Raw genomic sequence first — 18,147 nt, forward strand, 5'->3', positions numbered from 1 at the left:
CTACATCTAGTAGCATATGGAAGTTACATTGTTCAGCATTCTTTTTTTTTTAATTTATTAATTTAATTTATGTTTTATTTTTGCCTGCGTTGGGTCTTTGTTGCTGCTCGCGGGCTTTCTCTAGTTGTGGCGAGTGGAGACTACTCTTTGCTGCGGTGTGCGGGCTTCTCATTGTGGTGGCTTCTCTTGTTGTGGAGCACAGGCTGTAGGTGCGCAGGCTTCAGTAGTTGTGGCACGTGGGCTCTAGAGCGCAGGCTCAGTGGTTGTGGCACACGGGCTTAGTTGCTCCGCGGCATGTGGGATCTTCCCGTACCAGGGCTCGAACCCGTGTCCCCTGCATTGGCAGGCAGATTCTTAACCACTGCACCACCAGGGAAGCCCCCAGTATTCTTGTTAGCACTTGATATTAAAGTCTTTTTAAGTTTTAGTCGTTATGGTGCCTGTGTGTTGTTCTCGTGAATTTTAATTGTTATCTCTGTGGTAACTAATGAGGTTGATAATTTTTTTTTTTAATCTTTATTGGAGTATAATTGCTTCACAATACCATGTTAGTTTCTGTTGCACAACAAAGCGAATCAGCCATATGCATACACATGTCCCCATATCCCCTCCCTCTTGAGCCTCTCTCCCATCCTCCCTATCCCACCCCTCTAGGTCATTGCAAAGCACCAAGCCAGTCTCTCTGTGCTATGCTGCTGCTTCCCACCAGCCAACTATTTTACATTCGGTAGTGTATGTATGTCGATGCTACTCTCACTTTGCCCCAGCTTTGCCTTCCCACCCCATGTCATCAAGTCCATTCTGTATGTCTACTTCTTTATTCCTGCCCTGCAACTAGGTTCATCAGTACCATTTTTTTTTTTTTTTTAGTTTCCATATACATGTGTTAGCATACAGTATTTGTTTTTCTCTTTCTGACTTACTTCACTCTGTATGACAGACTCTAGGTCTATCTACCTCACTACAAATAACTCCATTTCATTTCTTTTTATGGCTGAGTAATATTCCATTGTATATATGTGCCACATCTTCTTTATCCATTCATCTGTCGATGGACATTTAGGTTGGTTCCATGTCCTGGCTATTGTAAGTAGTGGAATTGCTGGGTCATATGGTAGTTCTACTTTTAGTTTTTTAAGGAACCTTCATGCTGTTTTCTATAGTAGTTGTATCAATTTACATTCCCACCAACAGTGTAGGAGGGTTCCCTTTTCACCACACCCTTTCCAGCATTTACTGTTTCTAGGTTTTTTGATAATGGCTATTCTGACCAGCGTGAGGTGATACCTCACTGTAGTTTTGATTTGCATTTCTCTGATAATTAGTGATGTTGAGCATCTTTTCATGTGCCTCTTGGCCATCTGTATGTCTTCCTTAGTGAAATGTCTATTTAGGTCTTCTGCCCATTTTTTAACTGGATTGTTTGATTTTTGATATTGAGCTCCAAGGGCTGCTTGTATATTTTCAAGATTAATCCTCTGTCTGTTGTTTCATTTGCAAATGTTTTCTCCCATTCTGAAGGTTGTCTTTTTGTCTTGTTTATGGTTTTCTTTGCTGTGCAAAAGCTTTTAAGTTTAATTAAGTCCCATTTGTTTATTTTTGTTTTTATTTCTGTTACTCGAAGAGGTGGGTCAAAAAAGATCTTGCTGTGGTTTATGTTAAAGAATGTTTTTCCTATGTTTTCCTTTAAAAGTTTTATAGTATCTGGTCTTACATTTAAGTCTTTAATTCATTTGGAGTTTAGTTTTGTGTATGGTGTTAGGAAGTGTTCTAATTTCATTCTTTGACATGTAGCTGTCCAGTTTTCCCAGCACCACTTATTGAAGAGGCTGTCTTTTCACTGTTGTATGTTCTTGCCTCCTTTGTCGTAAGTTAGGTGCCCATATGTGCATGGGTTTATCTCTGGGCATTCTATCCTGTACCATTGATCTATATTTCTGTTTTTGTGCCAGTACCATACTGTCTTGATTACTGTAGCTTTGTGGTATAGTTTGAAGCCGGGGAGGCTGATTCCTCAAACTCTGTTTTCTTTCCCAAGATTGCTTTGGCTATTGGGGGTCTTTTGTGTTTCCATATGAATTGTAAGATTTTTTGTTCTAATTCTGTGAAGAATGCCATTGGTAGTTTGATAGGGATTGCACTGAATCTGTAGATTGATTTGGGTAGTATAGTCATTTTCACAATGTTGATTCTTTCAACCCAAGAACATGGATATATTTCTCCATCTGTTTATGTCATCTTTGATTTCTTTCATCAGTGTTTCATAGTTTTCTGAGTTCAAGTCTTTCGCCTCCTTAAGCAGGTTTATTCCTAGGTATTTTTCTTTTTGTTGCAATGGTAAATGGGAGTGTTTCCTTAATTTCTCTTTCTGATTTTTAGTCATTGGTGTATAGGAATGCCAGAGATTCCTGTGCATTAATCTTGTATCCTGCAACCTTACCAAATTCGCTGATTAGTTCTAGTAGTTTTCTGGTGCCATCTTTAGGATTTTCTATGTGCAGTATCATGTCATTGGCAAATAGTGACAGTTTTGCTGCTTCTTTTGCAATTCGTATTCCTTCTATTTCTTTTTCTTCCCTGATTGCTGTGGCTAGGACTTTCAAACTATGTTCAATAAGAGTGACGAGAGTGACATCCTTGTCTTCTTCCTGATCCTAGTGGAAATGCTTTCAGTTTTTCACCATTGAGTGTGATGCTTCCTGTGTGTTTGTCATATTTTGTCTTTATTATGTTGAGGTAGGTTTCCTCTGTGCCCATTTTGTGGACAGTTTTTATCATAAATGGATGTTGAATTTTGTAAAAAGCTTTTTCTGCATCTGTTGAGATGATCATATGGTTTTTAATTTGTTAATGTGGTGTATCACATTGATTGATTTGCATATACTGAAGAATCCTTGCATCCCTGGGATAAATTCCACTTGATTCTGGTGTATGATACTTTCAATGTGCTGTTGGATTCTGTTTGCTAGTATTTTGTTCAGGATTTTTGCATCTATGTTCATCAGTGATATTGGTCTATAATTTTCTTTTTGTGTAGACTTTTTGATGATGGCCATTTTGACTGGTGTGAGGTGATAGCTCATTGTAGTTTTTTGGTTTTTTTTGGCCACCCTGCATGGCTTGTGGGATTTTAATCCCCCGACCCGGGATTGAACCCAGGCCCTCAGCAGTGAGAGTGCAGAGTCCTAACCACTGGACCATCATTGTAGTTTTGATTTGCATTTCTCTAATAATTAGCGATGTTGAGCATCTTTTCATGTGCCTCTTGGCCATCTGTATGTCTTCTTTGGAGAAATGTCTGTTTAGGTCTTCAGCCCATTTTTTGATTGGGTTGTTTGTTTTTTTGATATTGAGCCGCATGAGCTGTTTGTAAATTTTGGAGATTAATCCCTTTTTGGTTGCATCATTTGCAAATATTTTCTCCCATTCTGCAGGTTGTCTTTTCGTTTTGTTTATCGTCTCCTTTGCTGTGCAAAAGCTTTTGAGTTTAATTAGGTCCCTTTTATTTTTTTTTTATTTTTATTTTTTTTTCCTTTTATTTTTTTTTAACATCTTTATTGGGGTATACTTGCTTTACATTGTTGTGTTAGTTTCTGCTGTATAGCAAAGTGAATCAGCTATATGTATGCATATATCCCCATATCCCCTCCCTCTTGCATTTCCCTCCCACCCTCCCTGTCCCACCCCTCTAGGTGGTCACAAAGCACTGAGCTGATCTATGAGTCTGCTTCCAGCTAGCTATCTGTTTTACATTTGGTAGTGTACATCCATTTGTTTATTTTTGTTTTTATTTCCATTACTCAGGGAGATGGATTGAAAAAGATACTTCTGCGATTTATGTCAAAGAGTGTTCTGCCTGTGTTTTCCTCTAAGAGTTTTATAGTATCCCGTCTTACATTTAGGTCTTTAATCCTTGAGTTTATTTTTGTGTATGGTGTTAAAGAATGTTCTAATTTCATTTTTTTACATGTAGCTGTCCAGTTTTCCCAGCACCATTTATAGACTTCCATCTTGAAAGCATATTTCTAAAAATGTTTGCTGTGTCTTTGTCAAAGTATACTGAGCGGTAAATAAGTGCTCTTAAAGATGTTTAGCATTTCCTATTTTAAACTGTGTTATGAAGTTTATAGAAATAAGTCTTAACATCTTTTTTAAAGTTGAAGCATAGTTTATTTACAGTATTATCTTAGTTTTGGGTGTACAGCATAGTGATTCAATATTTTTACAGATTAAAGTCTTACATCTTGATTTCAATTTTTTTCTAAAAATATTACCTAAATGTAAGTTATTTATACTGATTTTTTATGACTTCTTATATAAGACTCTCCTGAAAAAACTACACTGGCTGCAAAGCTATCTGCTAAGAAACAGGCATCCATGTACAGAGATGAAAATGATGATTTTCAAGTAGAGAAGAAAAGAATTCGACCCTTAGAAACTACACAGCAGGTAAACAGTTTATTGGCAGTGGAATAATCCCGTTAGTTATAGCTGAACAAGGTAGTCAAGTATCAATCATTTTTCAGTAGCATCTGTAGAGATTATTTTGGGTAGTGTCAGATGTGAATTAAATGGTAAATTATTATAATTTCATTGTATAGAGTTACTCATTACAAAGGAGTTTATTATAGTAAATTATTCATAGTAGCATGTCATTAAAGTGAAACTGAATGGTGCTTTCTTATATATAAGGAATTTGACAATAAATATTTACTTAAGGCATGTATCAGTAACAGAGCTACTTGGTACTTTTTAACTCCTTGTTTTTATCTAATAATGGCATTTTCTTTTGGCCAATATACCTCTGATGTGAATATTTAGGTCATAGATACTTTTGGTATTGATAGTTTTAATGTAATGACAAGGTTTACTGTTATTGAGTTTTTAATATCAATACATTATAAAATATGTTTATTTCTAAAAATTATTGAAGAACCGAAATTACTAGAAATTTTAAATGAAATGTTTTCATAGGTGAAAACAGTGTTTTCTCATAGAGTTCATGGCATTGAGGTAAGGAGGATGGACTTTAGACTTAGTTACAAATAAAAAAGATTATTAAATTAACATGTCCTTTGTAGATAATTGTATATTTTTAATTGAATATACTCAAAAGGTGTTTGCATTTTTATGTAGTTTATCTGTTCCATTTACAATGTTTATTAACTTCCATGATTAAACCTTGTTTTTAGAAATAGAATGAAATCATTTTCTAGTTTTATATTTGGAAAATCACCAATTACAAATGAAGTATCTCTAGGGATTTCTTTCCCCCAAAATGTGTACTTAGAGTTGGATGTTCTGAGGTAGAGCTCAACATATAGCATTTATTCCCTGACTTCATTGGCTCTCATTTCTTTTTTGTAGGAATGCAATTATCGACAGAAACGCTTCTTTTCCTCTTTATAATTTAAGTAAATAGGTTTTGGCAAGTAAGAAAAAGCATAGATAGCTTGGAAAGAAAACAGTGGTGTTTATAAAAGAAATTTAGTCAAATACAATTTGGATTATCAAATATCTAGTAAGTAATATAATAATAGTAATCAAGTAATTTATTTCATCAGGTAGGAAATAATGAATATTTACATTTAAAGTTTTTATTCTGTGTTTTTTTTCAATTTAGAATAAGGTTTCCATTTTTATTTACTTTTATTTTCCAATTAGATATGTAATCGGACTTTGCCATAATACTATTCTTGGTATCCATATGGTGGGGCTGTTTTATGGGAAGATCATTTTACAATGCTATAGTTTTGCCACATCATTAATTAAAGCTATTTTGGTCGGAATTTGAGAGGTATTACTGTATTCTGTTTTATTTAAGTTTTATAACAAGGTGCCTATTTGTTTTTAGAAACTTTTTGATTGTTGCCAGTGAGAAATAGTCATTTCTTTTATTGCTGAAAACATACGTTATAGCTATTCTGATCTTTGAGAGCAACTAGCCTCATCAAACTTCCTAGTTACAATAAGTTTTATTTTGGTTCTGTATTTACAGATTAGAAAACGTCATTGTTTTGAAAAGGAGGTGCACCATTTGGATGCAAAAGTTGCTTCAGGAAAGACCACAAAACTCAACTCCCCATTAGGAAAGATAAATTCCTTTTCTCCACAAAATGTATGTATTTATACCATTGTTCAGTTTAAAGAAGGAAAATGTGGAATTTGCTAAATCCATTTTTGAAAAAGATGAAGAATAGTATAATCAAAGAAGAGTAGAAAACAACTCAGAAGTCCTAAGTGCTGTCACATGTCTTCTGCTGTGTGAGATGGTAAACCTATGCTCTTTGTGCCCCAGTTTCCTCATTTATAAAATAAGAGAATTGGACTAGAACGAGATCTGAAAGTTTTTTTCCTCTTTTACATTCTAATGTTTGTGAACTCTACTTCCTAGAGTTCTTTCAGTGTCCTTAGGGCATCACTTCTCAAGGAGTAGTCCAGGGAGCTCTGGAGATTCCTGAGATTTTTTTCCAGATAGTCTGTGAGGTCAAAAGTATTTTCATAGTGATGTTAAGATGTTACTTACCTTTTTTTTTTTTTTTTTTTTTTTTTTACCATCTTTGACATTTGCACTGATGGTACAAAAGCATAGGTTGGTAAAACTGTTGGTGCTTTAACACAATAAGGGTAGTGGCATCAACCTGTATTAATAGTAATTTTCTTCACCGTCGTTAATGCACAGTTAAGAAAAGCCAGTTTCACTTAAGTCCTTGATGAAGCAGTAAAAATTACTAATTTTATTAAATCTTCACCCTTGAGATTTTTAACATTCTGTGTGAAGAATAGAGTAGTTTTCGTAAATCACTTTTGCATTCAGAAGTAGGATGGTTTTCTTGAGGGAAAGCACTTATAGGATTGTTTGGATTGTGAGCTGAACTAGCCACTTTTTTCACAGAACATTGTTTTTACTTGAAAGAATAACTGAGACTAACTTCGGTAATTCTCGAAAATAAAGTGAGCCTGATAAAATTTCAGATTTCAGTGAAAAATCAGAATTTTGAAAAATTGTGTATACTACTGTGAGCTTAGCAGTTTTCTGATACTTAAAGACTCTGATGATATTTATTGGTGGTGATATTGTATATGTGACTTTTTGATATTGTATAATGAAATATGTTTTAATTATATAGTTTTATATAAATGGAATCATGCCTGGAATTTTTTATTGAATTCCAAATATTGCGAAGTTTACCTTGTTGGGTACTGGATATTATTGTATTTCTATAAGTACTCTTGAGTTTTGCTCTGGGATGCAGTTAAATTACTTGGAATCAGCTTGATCCTTTTGGTTCTTGCTTTTAGGATTTGTTAGGTAGGGCCTGAGCCGGGTTTAGTTTTGGGCTACCTCAGTAGAGGCTACCTCCTTTTGAGTCCTCTACCTAATGCTCCATGAGTTATGAAGTTTTCCAGCCTGGCTGGTGGGAACAGGCACTGTTCCATGCTGTCTGTGAGTGTCTCATCATTTCAGGTGGTTCTTGCCACTATCTTGGATTGTTTCCTCATTGGCATGTGCTGATCAGTACTCTACTAGATACTTGAGAGGTCCTTCTGCAGATCTCTGGAGTGCATTCTTTGTGCAGCACTCTCCATTCTGCTTTCTTCTCTGTGAACTTTAGTCTTCTTGGTCTCCCTGGACTCTCAGCAGTGTCTCTTCAACTTGGGTTTGCTGGGCTATATCTTGGTTCCCCTTCCCCATGCCACAGCATGCAAACTCTCAGGACAACAAGCTGAAAGAATCATAAGGCTTAATCTCATTTGTTTCCCATCTCTCAGGGATCACTCTTCCTTACCTGATGTCCTGTCTTAAAAACTATTGTTTCATATAGTCTGTCTGTATTTTTAGTTTTTCAGGTAGGGGATGGAACAACTCATTGACAAATTCCAGAAGTCTTTAGATGGCTTATAAAGCTCCTGTTTACCTGTACAGTCTTTAGGCCTTTATAAACTTTTTGCATTCTTTTGCCCTTTCTCCTCTTTCCCACTTTTTTTGTCTGACTTCTGATAATCCTTCAGGAAGCCTTCCTTGGTGTCCCCAATTTTGAGTTAGATTCCCATCTGGAATGTTCCTTGTATTTCTCAAGAACATTTTCTTTTTTTTTTAATTAACATTTTATTTTTATTTTATGTAATTAATTAATTAATTTATTTATTATTTTTGGCTGCATCAGGTGTTTTTTTTTTAATCATCTTTATTGGAGTATAATTGTATGGATATGTATGTTCCTATTACCATTTTCTTAATTGTTTTGGGTTTGTTATTGTAGGTCTTTTCCTTCTCTTGTGTTTCCTGCCAAGAGAAGTTCCTTTAGGATTTGTTGTAAAGCTGGTTTGGGCGTGCTGAATTCTCTTAGATTTTGCTTGTCTGTAAAGGTTTTAATTTCTCTGTCAAATCTGAAATGAAATCCTTGCTGGGTAGAGTAATCTTGGTTGTAGGTTTTTCCCTTTCATGACTTTAAATATGTCCTGCCACTCCCTTCTGTCTTGCAGAGTTTTTTGCTGAAAGATCAGCTGTTAACCTTATGGGGATTCCCTTGTATGTTATTTGTTGTTTTTCCCTTGCTGCTTTTAATATATTTTCTTTGTATTTAATTTTTGGTAGTCTGATTAATATGTGTTTTGGCATGTTTCTCCTTGGATTTATCCTGTATGGGACTTTTCTGTGCTTTTTGGACTTCATTGACTATTTCCTTTCCCGTATTAGGGAAGTTTTCAACTGTAATCTCTTCAAATGTTTTCTCAGTCCCTTTCTTTTTCTCTTCTTCTGGGACTCCTATAATTCGAATGTTGGTGCGTTTAATGTTGTCCCAGAGGTCTCTGAGACTGTCCTCAATTCTTTTCATTCTTTTTTCTTAATTCTGCTCTGCAGTAGTTACTTCTACTATTTTATCTTCCAGGTCACTTATATGTTTTTCTGCCTCATTCTGCTATTGATCCCTTCTGGAGAATTTTTAATTTCATTTATTGTGTTGTTCATCATTGTTTGTTTGCTCTTTAGTTCTTCTAGGTTCTTGTTAAACGTTTCTTGTATTTTCTCCATTTTATTTCCAAGATTTTGCATCATCTTTACTATCATTACTCTGAATTCTTTTTCAGGTAGATTGCCTATTTCCCCTTTGCATCAGGTCTTAGCTGTGGCACACGGGATCTTTCATTGTGCCGCACAGGCTCTTCGTTTCGGTGTACAGGCTTCTCTCTAGTTGTGGTGTGCGGGCTCCAGAGTGCACAGGGCTCAGTAGTTGTGGTGTGCAGGCTCTCTAGTTGTGTCATGTGGGGTCCAGAGTGCGTGGGCTCTATAGTTGTGGCACGCGGGGTCACCAGTTGTGACACGCAGGCTCAGTAGTTGTGGTGCGTGGGCTTAGTTGCCCTGCGGCATGTAGGATCCTAGTTCCCTGACTAGGGATCGAACCCACATCCTCTGCATTGGAAGGCGGATTCTTAACCACTGGACCACGAGGAAGTCCCTACTTCCCAGTTTTTAACACTCACCTTACTCTTAATATCCTCTCCACAGGCTCTTAGTTCCATTATGGACAACACCAGTTTCTCTGAGACCTCCTTGAAGACTGTGACTGTTTTATTCATCTTTTTGTTTCAAGCACCTAACGTAGTGCCAGGAACCTAGTTGTAGACTGAGTAAATGAATACCATAATCCCTGCCCTCAAAGAGCCTTCTTTTAAATTCTTGAAAATACTGAGTGGGGGAAAAGAATAGTCAGTTATCTTCAGAGAAGCCTTATGTTTGGAGAAGTCATCTCAGGAGTTTTTAATGTCAGTAAAAATATATGCTTTATGTTTGCCAGTGTTTTCTTGCTCATTTTCTTTCACTGTACCTTATTGTCTTCATAGCCCTTACTATTTGAATTTATTAGTCTACTTGTTTATTATCTATTTGCCCTGTTAGAATGTAATGTCAATCTTTTTCACGGGTATCTCGGCTACCTAGAACAGCGTATGGCATATATTAGTTGCCCAATAAATATTTGTTGGTAGAATCTTATTGAATTCTTATAATGACTTTGAGGCAGGTACTGTTGTTATTCTCATCTTACAGATAAGGAAACTCTGAGAAGTAAGTAATTTGCCTAAGGTCACAAAGCTGGCAAATAGTGGGGTTAGATCCTACCTAAGGAGTCTGATGCTCTGGCAAATGCTCTAATTACTTTATTATACATTCTCTAAAATGCCTCAGAAATTCTGGAGCCATGTAAACAGTATTCTAGCACCAAGATAAGGGGAAAAATATGTAGAAGCCTCAAGGCTAAAGAAATCAAGTATAGAATAATATGATTGATAATAGCTAAAATAAGATAAAGTTTTTTGTTTTTTAAGGATTTTTTTTGTTTCGTTTTGTTTTTACTGGTTAAGAGAATGAGCTCAAATCAGAGTGCCTGGGTTTTAATCACAGTTTTGCTCTTTACAACCTTTGTAACCTTGATTAAGGTTTTAAACTATCGCTACTTCATTTTCCCATTTGTTAAATGGGGATGGTAATAGTATCTATCTTACAGGGCTGCTAGAGGATTAAACAAGTTAATACTTATAAAGTGCTTAGATTATACCTGGCATATCTTGGAGCTTATTAAGTGGTAAGTGGTAGTAAAAGTATCATCAGCAGCAGTTGTAGTAGTAGCAGCAAATACTTACATATTTGTATGCTGCTGATAAAAGGTATTATATAATACTGGTTAATAATATTAATTTTCAGAAGTTAGGTTTATAATTAGCAAATTCTTTTAATATGTGTTAAAGATGTTTATAGCTCAGCCTGTTTAGGATCTAGACCACTTGACCATAAGCAGAGCTACTGTGCTCCTGGCTGAGTATCTTAATTTTAAACTAACTTCTTTGATTGATTTCTTGTTTTGGTTATGTACTATGTTGATCATTTATTATGATCTTCTTATTGGCAAAGTATAATTGTATCTATACATGTGTATCTATATCTTTATATCAGTTTTATTTTTAAACCAGAAGTTACAAGTTTTCTTCCTTGGCTTTAGCTGGTATAGGTCTACATTGCTTTAGAAATGCAATAATTTTTCATAGATGGGTGATTTATTACTCATAATGTTAAAGGTATGGGTTTCTGACAATTTCTTATAAGTTTGAAGATTTATTGAGGAAGCTAAATCTCAACTAACTCTAGTAACTCAAATGGTAACATTTCACTAGTCAACAGAACTTTTGTTTGTAAGAAGACATAAGTGATATATGCCATACTAATTAAGCATGCATAAAGTAAATTTGTCAGACACCAGAATACTTTTGCAATGACAGAAAAGACCATATGGCCGAGCTCTAATATTTGTTCTTTCTTTGGTAGTCTATAGTGAAAAGCATGAATATATAAAGTAACTTTATGAAAACCCCCACAAATACTTAGGTAAAATGATCTGTATTTTCAATGTAATTTTTTTTGTTTCTAACAAAAATAGAGTAAGCAGTTACAATAGAAACATAATTAGTGCAAAATGTAAAGTTTTAGCTAATGTGAATGTTTCTTCCTTTTGTACTTTAGTAAATTGTTAGTGAATTTTAGTAAATTGTTAAGAAAACCTGTAGTTTTTTGTATTTTGGCTGTCATCTTAATTTTAAAAGCTTATGGTAGTATTTTTAATAAATCTTACATGGATATTTAGCAGTAAATAATACTTCTCGTTTTTCAGAGAACTAGGGCTAAACATTTCCATGGATATAATATAATAAAGAATAATCGGGATACGCATAGGGGTAATTTATTTAAAGAAACGAGTCTTTGAGTATAGTAATATGTTTTTCCCTGCTAGAAATTTACTTTGGTTTCTGGTACAACTTTTTTTCTCTTTCTCTTTTTTAATGAAGGTATAATTAACATTTAATATGTTAGTTTCAGGTGTACAACATAATGGTTCAATATTTGTATACATTGCGAAATGATCACCATAAGTCTAGTTAATATCTGTCACCTTACATAGTTATAAGATTTTTTTTTCTTATGATGAGAGCTTTTAAGATTTACTCTCTTAGCTGCTGTCAAATATTTAACACAGTATTATTAACTGTAGTCACCATCCTGTACATGACATCCACATGACTTATTTATTTTATAACTGGAAGTTTGTACCTTTTGACCTCCTTCACCCATTTCTTCTGCTCTTCACCGCCATCTCTAGCAGCCCCCAATCTGTTCTCTGCATCTGTGAGCTTGTTTTTTTTGTTTTTGCTTTGTTTTTAGATTTTACATACAAATTTGCCTTTCTCAGTCTGACTTATTCCACTACACATAATATCCTCCATGTTCATCCACGTTGTCCCAAATGGCAAGATTTTATTCTTTTTTATGGCTGAATAATATTCCATTGTGTATATATACATATACATATATATGTGTGTATGTGTATACACACACACACACACACACACACACACACCCCACATTTTCTTTATGCATTCATCCATCTATGGACACATATTGTTTCCATATCTTGGCCATTATAAGTAATGCTGCAGTGAACATGGGAGTGCATATATCTTTTTGAGTTACTGTTTTCATTTTCTTCAGGTAAATTCTCAGATGTGGAATTCCTGGATCATATGGTTATTCTATTTTTAATTTTTCTGAGTAACTTTCATACTGTTTCCATAGCAACTGCATCAGTTTACATTCTGCCAGCAGTTCACAAGGATTCCCTTTTCTCCACACCCTTGCCAATACTTGCTGTTTTTTGTCTTTTTGATAATAGTCGTTTTAACAGGTGTGAGGTGATGTTTCATTGTGATTTCGATTTGCATTTCCCTGATGATTAGTGATGTTGAGCATCTTTTCATGTACTTGTTGGCCATCTGTATGTCTTCTTTGGAAAAATGTCTCTTCATATCTTCTACCATTTTTTGTTCGGATTGCTATTGAGTTCTATGAATTCTTTGTATATTAGATATTCGTCCCTTATCAGATACATGATTTGCAAATATTTTCTCCTTTTCAGTAGGTTGCCTTTTCACTTTGTTGATGGTTTCCTTTGCTGTGCCGAAGCTTTTTAGTTTGATGTAGTCCCCCTTGTTTATTTTTGCTTTTGTTGCTTTTGCTTTTAGAGTCAGATTCAAAAAACTATTGCCAAGACCTCTGTCAAGGAGTTTACCCACCTTTGTTTTCTTCCAGGAGTTTTATGATTTCAGGTCTGAGGTCCAAGTGTTTAATCCATTTTGCGTTAATTTTTGTAGGTAATGTAAGATAGTTGTCCAGTTTCATTCTTTTGCATGTGGCTGTCCAGTTTTCCGAGCACCATTTATTAAAGAGACTGTCCTTTCCCCATTGTATAACATTTTAAAATCATTGCAAAGTGGCTTGCTATAAATCATGAAAAATATTTTCTGTAAATTCTGGGATAGGTGATTTCATAAAAAGTAGAAGAAAAATGTAGTTTCATAATGTTTAATATTTATTTTATATCAGTTTCTGAAGTGAGTTTATCACCAAAACTTTTAGATAAAGTAATTTTAGAAATGCAGTCCATATTTTAGAACTTTTCTTATGTTGAAAGATCATATGCCTCATATTTAGGTATCATATTTTAATCTAGATTATCTACAGATTTGAATAAAGTAAATTGAGGAACATGGGAAAGAAACATTTCTTTTTAGGACCTGTTCCTTCAAATGGGAGGAAAAAGAGGGTGGGACTAGATTTAATATACCTTATATCCCATTTAGCTGTAATACCTCTAAATTCTAATGATGCTTTTCCTATTTTGATCCTTATAAGATTATATTAGGGAGCATTTATTTTTTAGAAGAATAGTTATTTGGATTGGTATATTAATTGTTTAGTTGTCTTATCCCTACAAAGATATAAATGTTACAGTTTTCATACATTTAAAAACTGCAGTTGTATTATTATCTGGAAAACTCTCCTCCATAAATTAAATGATAAATTAGTTTAATGATTTCTGTTTTCCTCTAAATTTGACATTAAACTTTTTTATGTTTTTCTTTTAAGTCTTCTTAGTTTTTATGAAAATAATTTAGCTTCCAACCTGTGAATTGAATTGGGTAGTTGTCTTTTTACCTTCCTATCATCTCCAGTTTCCTCACTCTCTTCAAGTCAGAAAATGGTGTCAGTACCTCCTCTCTTAAATGAATTACCTTCCAATGTCCCCTGCTTTTTCCCTTTCCTTGCATTTTACTTATTTATTATTTTTTTAATACATCTTTATTGGAGTATAATTGCTTTATGATGTTGTGTTAGCTTCTGCTGTACAACACAGTGAATCATATATATATATATATATATATATATCCCCATATTCCTTCCCTCTTGAGCCTCCCTCCCACCCTCCCTATCCTACCCCTCTAGGTTGTCACAAAGCACCGAGCTGATCTCACTGTGGTATGCAGCAGCTTCCCACTAGCTGTCTATTTTACATTTGGTACTTGTATATATGTCAGTGCTACTCTCTCACTACGTCCCAGCCTCCCCATCCCCCCACCCCCATGTCCTCAAGTCCGTTCTCAACGTCTGCATCTTTATTCCTGCCCTACCACTAGGTTCGTCAGTACCATTTTTCTAGATTCCATATATATATGCGTTAGCATACAGTATTTGTTTTTCTCTTTTTGACTTCACTCTGTATGACAGACTCTAGGTCCATCCACCTCACTACAAATAACTCAATTTTGTTTCTTTTTATGGCTGAGTAATATTCCATTGTATATATGTGCCACAACTTCTTTATCCACTCGTCTGTCAGTGGACATTTAGGTTGTTTCCATGTCCTGGCTATCGTAAATAGTGCTGTAAATGAACATTGGGGTACATGACTCTTTTTGAATTATGGTTCTGTCAGGGTATATGCCCAGTAGTGGGATTGCTGGGTCACATGGTAGTTCTATTTTTAGTTTTTTAAGGAATCTCCATACTCTTCTCCATAATGGCTGCACCAATTTACATTCCCACCAACAGTGCAGGAGGGTTCCCTTTTCTCCACACCCTCTCCAGCATTTATTGTTTGTAGACATTTTGATGATGGCCATTCTGACCAGTGTGAGGTGATACCTCATTGTAGTTTTGATTTGCATTTCTCTAATGATTAGTGATATTGAGCATCTTTTCATGTGTTTGTTGGCCATCTGTATATCTTCTTTGGAGAAATGTCTGTAGGTCTTCCGCCCATTTTTGCACTGGGTTGTTTGTTTTTTTGATATTGAGCTGCATGAGCTGCTTGTATATTTTGGAGATTAATCCTTTGTCAGTTGCTTCATTTGCAAATATTTTCTCCCATTCTGAGGGTTGTCTTTTCATCTTGCTTGTGGTTTCCTTTGCTGTGCAAAAGCTTTGAAGTTTCATTACATCCCATTTGTTTATTTTTGTTTTTATTTCCATTACTCTATGAGGTGGGTCAAAAAGGATGTTGCTGTGATTTATGTCATAGAGTGTTCTGCCTATGTTTTCCTCTAAGAGTTTTATAGCATCTGGCCTTATATTTAGGTCTTTAATCCATCTTGAGTTTATTTTTGTGTATGGTGTTAGGAAGTGTTCTAATTTCATTCTTTTACATGTAGCTGTCCAGTTTTCCGAGCACCACTTATTGAAGAGGCTGCCTTTTCTCCATTGTATATTCTTGCCTGCCTACATTTTATTTATGTATTTATGTATGTATTTCTTTTTGGTCTCACCATGCGGCATGTGGGATCTTAGTTCCCCCTACCAGGGATTGAACCCATGCCCCCTGCAGTGGAAGCACAGAGAGTTAACCACTGGACAGAGAAGTCCCTCTTTACATTTTAGATTCATGTTTTTATACAGGTAATTCATATTATCAAGGATCAAGGATAATTCATATTGTCAAGGATCTAGTGAGGCATCAGTCTCCGTGTGGTCAAAATATAGTTAAGAAAAAACATATTTTAGAATAGAATGTTAAAATTCTGATATTACCTTGTTCTACCACTCATAACCATTTTCTCTAGAATTTATTTATATGTATTCTCTTAATTCTTTTAGCAAATCCTCACAATGAGTGAGGTATTCTCACAGACACATTCTTATGCTTATACCTGCTGTTTGTTTATTAAACAAGTGCTAACATTGTGTATATACTTTTAGAAAAAGTAGTGTTTATTTTTGCCTAGTGTGTAGAAAAGAGGTGGGTCCAGCAGAGTGCGCTGTTGATCTTCAGGTAAAGTGTTGGTGTTGGGCAAAGCCTTGGGCTGTTTTTCTTCCTCTTAAACCCTGCCTTTACTTTCTTTTCTCTCTGTCTCTCTTTTTCTCTCCCTCTCTTTCCTCCCCCTCTTCCCCTCCGTATCTTTAACATGCTGAAGATATTCTCAGGAGAAAATGACCAATTTATTTTGAAAAGCTGTTATTTTACACGTCATTTTCTCATAGTTTTACTGTACTTTTTATTTAAAATAACTGCTTGTATAGTGAAATAATGCTCACTGTGTTTCAGGAACTCTTAAATAGTCTAGAAATACTAATTTACCTGGTAAATACAGGTTCATGTGAGTTAATGCTTATTGCAGGTCCTTTTAAGTTTTCAGTGGATTTGACAATTTTCAAAATAAAACAAAAGAATTTAATTGAATCCCTATAATAACCTTATGAGGAAGGTGTTAATATTTTCTTCAATGACAGAAGAGGAAATTGAGTCACAGATAGTTTAAGTTCATGTCATGAAGCTGATGAGTAGAGGCTGGTTTAAAACTCAGGCATTCTCGCTCTAGAATTAATCCTCTCAGCCACCTCACTATTCTGCCTCTGAATCAACTCTTCCCGATGACCTTTAGATTAAAGACAGTTCATTTATATACTTTCACAGGTAATATTATGTAGATATTTCATTTAATATTAGCTCCTCTTTCAGTCTCTCTCTCAACACCCTGTTCTTTTATGATGCTTACCAAAGTTTATGATTACATATTTATTTATAGGTTTCATGGTTTTACTTGCCTCCTTGCCAGGCTGTCCATAAGGACAAATGTATTGTCTCTCTTGTTCACTTTTTTTATAACCAGCATCTGGCACAGGACCTGTGCTTATATATGTTGAATAAATGAATGGAAAAATGGCTAAAGTTAAGAAAATGTACTCTTTACCACCATTTCTTGTGGCTTACAGCTTTTACTCAGATCCATATACTTAAAAAGGTGTGACAGTACTGTTAAATAGAGGAGACTGAAAGCAGGTTTTTAAATGTTTTTTTGCTTCTTCTGCAGTACATTTTGGTTGTAGTTTATGTACTAGCACACAAAAATAAAAGATCAAATAATGATTTCGGGACCAAGAGGTAAATTGGTGCTTAATATAAACGAAAGATTAGAAACAACTTTTGTTTTCTGTAGCTACTCTGTGATCACACTGTTAAATAATATAACCATCTAATTGAAGTATAGTTTATTCAAGACAGCAAAATTTTTGAAAACCGTTATATGCCAAACACTTAAAAACAATAACTTACATTTCTTTGACAGTTAATAATAATGATATAATGATAGCTTTTTGGAACGTGTACATGTGCCAGGCAGTTTGTACATTCTCTCATATATCCTTACGTGAACTCTGAAGAAAATAGAGCGGATATTAGTCTCATTTTATAGATAAGAAAATTGGAGCCCAAAGATACTAGATTATTTGACAATGGTCATAATTATGGATATATGGTAGAACTGTGATTTGAGTCTAGTTCTAAAATTGAGCTGAATATAGATTCATGGAAAGGAGAGAAAGGAATGGCTGGGAAAATTTTTTGTTTTCCTGTTGGCTGATGAGGAAAAAACAAAGTAACTTGTCAAGAGAAAAGAGATTTTATTATTCAGCATGTCTGGCCTTAAAATATCTTCTTTTAAATAGTCTGCAGTTGGGGAAGATTAAATTATCTTAAACATTTTGTGTATTTTACCTACTAAAGAGTCAAAGGAAGTTTTAAACTCAAATTTAAAAAAAAATTATGAGGAATATACATTGTTTGAAAAACCTTTAACAATATAAAGCAGTACAGAGTAAAAAGTTAAATATTCTCCCTTAAACTATTACTTCCATCCCCCTTTCTGCTTCCCAGAAGTAAACAAGAGTAACAGTTTCATGAGAATCTTTCTGGATCTTTTTGTATAAATTTACAACAGATATTTTTCATAGTTCTGTTATAGTTAAATTTTGTTTTTTGTTTTTTT

The 18,147-nt window shown here is 34.6% G+C and overlaps 1 protein-coding gene across 5 annotated transcripts in view; it reads left to right on the forward strand.

Annotated features, from left to right (window-relative positions):
• The window catches only part of BRIP1 (BRCA1 interacting protein C-terminal helicase 1), a 192,358-nt gene that overhangs the window by 8,613 nt on the left and 165,598 nt on the right, over positions 1-18,147 (forward strand). For 4 of the 5 annotated variants that reach the window (XR_003792003.1, XR_003792004.1, XM_029212473.1 and 1 more), the window contains exons 5-7: positions 4,322-4,449; positions 4,975-5,013; positions 5,999-6,118. Coding sequence is in view for 2 of the 5 variants with exons in the window: in XM_029212473.1 (XP_029068306.1) it covers positions 4,322-4,449; positions 4,975-5,013; positions 5,999-6,118 (287 nt within the window). In the remaining 3 variants the exon portion in view is untranslated. The remainder of the gene's footprint in view (positions 1-4,321; positions 4,450-4,974; positions 5,014-5,998; positions 6,119-18,147) is intronic. The other variant, XR_003792005.1, reaches the window with a different exon arrangement.

This window comes from Monodon monoceros, unplaced genomic scaffold, assembly GCF_005190385.1.
Source record: "Monodon monoceros isolate NGI ecotype Baffin Bay Population unplaced genomic scaffold, NGI_Narwhal_1 Super_Scaffold_9, whole genome shotgun sequence".
NCBI lineage: Eukaryota > Metazoa > Chordata > Mammalia > Artiodactyla > Monodontidae > Monodon > Monodon monoceros.